The sequence below is a fragment of the Populus trichocarpa genome, chromosome 2 (assembly GCF_000002775.5).
Source record: "Populus trichocarpa isolate Nisqually-1 chromosome 2, P.trichocarpa_v4.1, whole genome shotgun sequence".
In the NCBI taxonomy this organism is placed as follows: domain Eukaryota; kingdom Viridiplantae; phylum Streptophyta; class Magnoliopsida; order Malpighiales; family Salicaceae; genus Populus; species Populus trichocarpa.
The window spans coordinates 24888744-24896314 of record NC_037286.2 but is presented as its reverse complement, the minus strand read 5'-3'; the positions used below and the strand labels follow the sequence as shown (position 1 = coordinate 24896314).

The window sequence follows — 7571 nt, the reverse complement described above, 5'->3', positions numbered from 1 at the left end:
ACTAGTAAGTAGTTACTTCAATACTAAAATTAGTGATCATTTAATGTTCAAGCATACCATACCATACCATACCATGGGCGCTGATCCATCAATGGTTTTGTTTAAATTGTTCATATACATATAGTTATCCAGCCTTATTCCGGATCGGACTTGGAGTTTAAAGTTTAAGTTGTTGGATCGCCGGATTAATTTATAAATTAAATTGATCTAGGTTTATTATTTTTTATATAAAATATGTTTTTTTATTCATTGATTTTGACATAGCCAAATTAACATGATAAATAATTTTATATATAAAGAAACTCGATTTTAAGTCAGGTTTATGGGTCTATCCTTGCGAATTGAGCTATATGTTGTTTAAGAACCTGAGCAAAGTCGTCTTTATGCTATGATTTGAGTGCTTCGCTCAAGTTGTTTATGCAAAACAAAGCAAAAGCAGAGGAGAGAAGATTTTGCCTCGACAAATGGACCTGAATGACTCTGTGGGCTGTGTGGAAGAAAGGAAATTATAATTTGGTGTAATATCGAATGAGCGTGCATGGTGGGACTTGATGCTTTTTCTCTCGTCGAGTCTTCATGTGGACCTTGCTGAGCTAACCACAGGTGATGACCTTTTTGTTATCCACAATGTTCTTTGCGTTCGGAACCACGTTTGGTCAATAAAGCAATCATCAATGTCCCTTACCCAGGAGTGAAAAATAAACCAATAAACTAATTAAACTGAAAAAATTAAAAAAAAAATTAAAAAAACCAAACCGAATTAACCAATTAAAAAATCATAAAAAATTCAAATTTGATTTCTAAAGTCTGAAACTGATTAAACAGAACCAAACTGAACCGGTTCAACCAGGCCAACACTTAAAACAAAAAAACAAGTATAAATAGGATGTTTTTTCTAACCCTAAACTTAAAGTAGCATTCCTTAAAAACAAAACCAACCGCCCCCCTCCCTTTGTTCTCTACATCTCTTCTTTTTTATTTTTCTTCATGCTCCACAATTGTTATTTGTTAAGCTCCTGCTCCATGCTCCTCCTGGCTCAACAGGAATCCATTTTCTTTATGAGTTAAAGTGTAATGAAGGGGAGGGCAGAGCAAACCCTTATTTTCATATCTAATGTCTTTGCATATTCACATTGGAAAGTATCAAAAGCACACCATCTCTTCATTTTTACTTTCAATTGTTTTATTTTTCCTATACACGCTCCTCTTTATTTTTACTTTTAATTTTTTTTATTCTTCTTTCTGTTTCTCACATAATTCTGTAATTATTGTACAACAATTCAGAATCAAGTATGACACTCGATGGATGGTGAGGATCTATGTAAACTATTTGTAATTTGTTTCTTTTTGTTCGAATAATAATGTTTTGATGGTTTTATATTTTAATAATAGATATCTTTTGATTTTCCCTTTGTTTTTTTTTCTTTTTAACTATCCGTACCACCTCAAATATTTGGATTGGCTTGCTGAGCTATAAAAACCCTTCATGTGGTTTTTCATCCCTATTGTTACTTGAAATGGTCGGGTAGCCTTGTTTGAATATGACTTCTTTTAAGTGAAGGACACCGTGATATATCAGATGAATTTAAACCATTCATTTTGAAATCAATAGCTTGCATTTTCTTGTATAGGAAAATAAATGCCAAATTAATAAAGTATAACCTTCAAATGCAACCCTAACCATTAGAATTCAAATCAACGACTTGAATGATGAATCATGTCGATGATAACTAGGTACATAACTTGAGTTACAGATTAGATAAATCATTTTAGGTCAATTAAAATAATATCATTTTAATTTTTTATTTAAATTGAAACAACACTGATTTGAATTCTTCAAGTCAAATGGAGTTGCAAATTGGCTTGTGAAGTCACTAGATTTGACCAAGTTATTTTTCACGTGATTTTTTTAAAACTTAACCCGAGTTAAATCACGGTTTGATTCACTAGACCAGAGATCCGGTTTAACCACACTTAGTGGAGTCCAATCTGAATCTTTATATTTTATCATTTTAGCACGGGCTCGGTCCTTGTTCATTACCCATTTATGATCTGACGCTGATAAGGTGATGCATGATGACGAACATAGGTTGTACACCCCATCCTCTTGCCTCGTGAGGATCGACTTCCCGCTTAACTTGACCGTACACAATATCGGCTAAGTTAACTTCACTTTAGGTAGAGCAGGTTTTTTGTACAGCCCATATCGATATTGCATACATGGCGACCAGCAGACATTTCGATCCACGTGGCATTCTAAATACGCTGCTCCATCGTAACTTCATGAATCCACCTCACAGGATTCATGCGGGGAAGGAATAAAGTGTTTCTGGGATTTAAATTAGGATTGAATGGCCACGATGGAAATCGGGCCCACGTAGAAATTAGGCAATCAATCAATCCATCCATAACATTCTTGTGGGATCCACATAAAGATAAAAATCGTCACCAGCTTTATCAAAATGTTGACCTCTTGTAAGAGTCAAACTATTTTTTCTGTTTAACTATCCGTACCACCTCAAATATTTGGATTTTTTTTTAACAGTTTCATGCGTGTATGGTTTCACCACTAGGAACTCGAGGTAGAGAAAACTGAGTTAATTTTTTTAAAATATCATACTCAGTAAAAAATATTTTGTAAATTGGTATAATTGAAAAAATAATAAAATAATAATACAATTAAATTCATTATGCTTTTTTAAAATCCTCGTTCTCAAACAAATTCTTCAAGAAAATTTATCATTTTCTATTTTAGAAACACATATTGTCACACATTTCCAAACAAACATTTAAAATAATTTAATAAGTTACACTGTTAAAAATAACAACGTAATTTAAATTGATTGGGCTACTATAAACGTTATTCTAACTAGCAACCTAGTTTTGTGAATTTGTGATTATACTATGAATTAATTAAAAGGAATGAACAGGATGTAGTTTACACGCATGGGAAGCAACTCTCGTAGCTTTTATTTTATTTTATGAAAGTGTTTTTTTTTTTTTTTGCTCAAAAAGTATTTTTAAAAAATTTAAAATTTTTATATTTAAAATTATTTTTTTATAATTTTAAATGTAATAATATCAAAAATAAAATTTTAAAAATAAAAAATATTATCTTAATATATTTTTAAATAAAAAAAATTAAAAAAACAAACAATATGCATTATATGTAAGTTTCAACAACGATCGTGTAGTACAAGTGAATGGAGATGCGGACATCAATCCAGAATTTTGACAACATCCTTAAAATGGATCGAGTTTAATGCTGAGAACCCATAAAAGGTCTAACTTCTAGGTAGGTCGATGGAGGATGAGAAATTAAAATTTGGAATTAATGTTTTGGCTGAATTTTTTACGAAGTCGCCTGTTTGTTTCTGCGTTTCAAAAGTGCTTTTAACAAAATTTAAATTTTTTTTATTTTTTTATTAACTTTAAATTAATATGTTTTTAGTGTTTTCAAATCATTTTTGATGGGCTGATGTCAAAAATGATTTTAAAAAAATAAAAAAATATCATTGGCATGCATTTTGACACGAAAAACTATTTGAAAAGCAACCGCAACCACACTGTCAAACACTCGTTTAGTATTGTGCAATTTCCTCTTGACAATCTTGAGGATAAAAGGTATAGATAGCTAGCTAGCTTGACACACCAAGCAAATGCCCTAGTATTATTTGATGATCACAATTTTTAGCATGGATAGATAATTAATTCCTCTTTTTTTCCTCAAATGATGTGTAGATAAAAACAATTTAACTATTTCTTTTCTGATAATTTGCTGAATACTTTTGTGATTCATTATTGTAAATACTTGCATAAATGCAAACTAAAAATTTGATTTACGTGGTGGAAATTGTTTTTTAAAATATATTAAAATAATATATTTTTTATTTTTTAAAACTTATTTCTTACACCAACATATTAAAATAATTTAAAAATATTTAAAATAATAATTTAAAACTTTTAAAATACAATTGAATTGTAATGTAAAACAACACCTCATTGGGCTAAGAATTTAACCAGTTAGCCCGTTCAAAAGGCTGATAAATTAAAGGGAATAGAAACGGCAGAGAAGCAGCATCTCAAAGGCTCAAAGACGCGAAACTCGCGAAGAACACAAGTGGTCGTCAGACAGAGACACTGAGTCTCTCTGTCCGAGTCATACAGTACTGTAGTAGTAGAACCACAAACAGAAAATCTAATATAATTAATCTAACCCACGTAATATATATATATAAATATATATAAAGAAAATCCCCCATGCCTTTTCCTTTTCTCTTGTTTACAGATACTATAAAAGAAGCTAGGTAGTCTTTTGTACGCGTAACCCTAAACCATGGTTGGTGGTAATGGTTAGTCTTATTAGTCATCTCCTTAATAGGCAGGTTCCCAGTGCTTGCATCCATCTCTATATAGCGCCACTACCCCTTTCGAACCCATCTCCTCCACCTTGACTATTCTTCTGCAACAAAAGAATAGCTTACATATATATATATATATATATATCCATAAATATAGAGCGAGAGGGATGGGGATGCTACTATTTGACAAAACAAAAGAAGAGGAAAGATGACTTTCACTGGCTAGCTAGTTAGCCAGCTACTACTGGCTACTAGCTCTTAGTTTAGTCTCCTTATTTAATAGAGAGAGAGAGAGAGATGGTATTGATTGGCTTCCAGAATCTGGATATTGGTCAAAGATATCAGTCCAGCTGATCTTTCAGAGAGCACAAAGACAGGGGTATATCATGTATTGAAGCTTGGTTGATTAGAGCTGGATGGTGGTTTGATTTCTTTTGGTGTTAAGAGAAAAATCTGGGGCAGGGAGGGGTGTTGTTGTTCAGATTGGAAAATATTAGTATTGATAGAGAAAGATTATCAGTTTGATGGGTAAGAATAAGAAGCCTCAGAAAACAAAGGAGCTTTCAGTGGCAATAGCAGAAGCTTCATCCACGGGAGATCCTGAGACGACTCAGCAACAGCCTCAAACTCCTAGAAAGAGAGGAAGACCACGCAAGATTATTGAAAAGAGTGAAAGCGTAGTGGAAAAGGAAGAATCTACAGCAGAAGGAGCACAGGCAACTCATGAACAAGGTATTGGGAGTCAATCAAAGAAGATTAACACTAGCCAAGAAGAAGAAGGAGCACAACAACAACAACAGGTAGAAGCAGAGGGACCATCGTCTTCTACGAGAGGCAAAAAGAAGGAAGAGGGAAAATCTGAAGGGAAGGAGCCTCCAAGGAGAAGCAGGAGGAGAAAAAGCAAACCAAGAAAGAGCAGCTGAACAGGTAGGTTGCTAGCTAGCTAGCGATGGTACACAATTAATAGCCCTTTATTGCTTCATCTTGTGATTAAGAAATTAAAACAAAAAAAGAACAAGAACAAGAACAAGAACAAGAAGGAAGAGGGGTGAACTTTTGTTGTTAGGATTCTTAATTAAGCTGCTCTTATTCTTGTTGAAGCTTCTTGATTATCTCGATTCGTTTACTCTCTCTTCTGAATTCATGGAACAAAGAGGTATAAAGGGCTTATCATCTGCTTTGATATGTTGTTCCTATCAACTGATCATCGTCCATTTGTGATGAGAGCTTCATTGATGATGAATTATTAAGATCAGGTTTAAGCATTCTAGCTAGCTAGTTTTTCATTACCCACCGTCCTTCATTTCTTTCCATTATAAGATACTCCTAATCTACTTAGCTTGGGTGACTATCTACTCATCTCATCATTATAAGCTATTTTCTAGGAGTGTAGATTGTTAAAATTATATTAAAATAATCTTTTTTATTTTTTTACTATTAACAAATCGAAATTTCAAAAAACACAATCAATGTGATGTTTTTTTTTTTTTAAAATGAAGTATTTTTAAAAGGCAGACCGTAGTCAGGAAACTTTTATAGGTTTTCTCATTCGGTAGTAGCTGTAACATGTATGTTTGAAGGGAGGTCTTTAGCTTGAATAATAATAATAATAATAATAATAATAATAATATATCGATTGATATATCCCACCGTGGATGGATGGGTGTTGAAAGCAATAATAGCCCTCTTTATTTTCGTTGCCAGTTCTGGGTTGCCTCGGCTATTACGAAGAGACGAGACCCTCGAACTATTCAATAATCACGTATCCAAAATGGGTGTCAACTCGTTTAAGGCAGCACGTGTTCGTCACGCCCTCGCCCCTGCAATCATATTATAAATACCCACCATCCATATTTATATTTGTAAGATTGGGTTTCAAAACCGATTTGGAAAACTTGGAGAGCGGGGCAGCATATATTACTGGAAAGATGAGGTTTATTTTTTTAAGAGTTGAACATTCATTTTGAAGAGTTCACGTTCAAGTTTTGAGGGGCCTTTAGTCGTCACATGAAGAAAATAAATTCATTTTAAATAAATTATTTATATTTAAAAATCTTGTATTCTTATAAAAAATTATATATTTTAAGGTGATCTGAGTTGTATGTACAATGAAGATTATTAAAAGAAAACATGTCTTGAGATGAGATTAAAATATTTACTTTGAATATTGTATTTACTTTACTTCAAAGGTCATTCATCTAGTTGTCCTTATATAAACAAAGAAATTCTTGTCGTAACAAACTAGCATCTGTAATTCATATGTGATTTTTCATAAATTGCTTAACTTTAGACAAACTTTTATCTTGTAAGACATGAAGTTTTCTCCGAAGGGAATGTTCCTTTACTCTTCCTATCAAGGCTTCCAAGGCTACTGTCTCAAATAATTTTTCTATCTTGAGCATCTCCACAAATATGCTCATGTAGACTCTTTTTTATGATGGGCAACACTAAAAAGTTATATGGAGTTTTTATCGACTGGTATGCTAGTGTTAAAGTGTGTTACTAGCTTGGCACAAAGGTCACTAAATCATTCAATAGAATTGGTTCCAAGTTGTTATACCAAACATGTACAAACCCTCTAAAGATTGCAGGGAGTATCTTGCATATTGAGTCATGATCTTGGATGACTAACTCTAAGCTACTGTGCATATTTTATACATGTTCTTCTAGGTTGGTCAAGCCATCATAGTTATACCTGTATAAATTATACCCGTCTGTGTTTTCTTAATATAATATTTTTTTATAAAGATATATAAAGATATTTTAATAAAATCTTGGTTCATCGAGAGGATTTTGCATATCATTCATGTTTATTTGAGATGGTTTCCATGATGGATGAAAAAAAATTCCTTTTATTTTCTTGTGAAACATATGGAATGCGAAGAAAGTTGAGGTCCTTTTCAACTAATAACTTAACTAGAATCATACTAGACTCAAGAATTGATTTTCCTATTTACAAATATAGTTGCATTTTTATTCTAACCCGCATTCCTCCCTGTAATGCAAGTGTGTTTACTTTTATGTTCAAAAAGCATTTTTTAGAATTTTAGAATTTTTTTATAATTTTACACAGTTTTAACATGGTGATATCAAAAATAATTTTTTAAAAAATAAAAAATATATTATTTAAATATATTTCAAATAAAAAAAATAATTATTATCATCACTTTTTTTTTTTTTTAAAAATTTACAACTATAAACCCCAACGAA

At 32.1% G+C, this 7571-nt stretch overlaps 1 protein-coding gene across 1 annotated transcript; it reads left to right on the top strand.

Moving 5' to 3' along the window:
- The first annotated feature begins 4262 nt into the window (after positions 1-4262).
- On the top strand, positions 4263-5650 carry LOC127904940 (DNA-binding protein LIV4-like). The gene has a single exon (XM_052450147.1). It carries the CDS (start codon positions 4886-4888, stop codon positions 5282-5284), a length of 399 nt encoding a protein of 132 aa, XP_052306107.1. The 5' UTR covers positions 4263-4885; the 3' UTR covers positions 5285-5650.
- Positions 5651-7571: the final 1921 nt, after the last annotated feature.

What these genes read in the sequence shown, in the direction of transcription:
- LOC127904940 (XM_052450147.1), top strand. Translation starts at nt 4,886, where the DNA reads ATGGGTAAGAATAAGAAGCCTCAGAAAACAAAGGAGCTTTCAGTGGCA.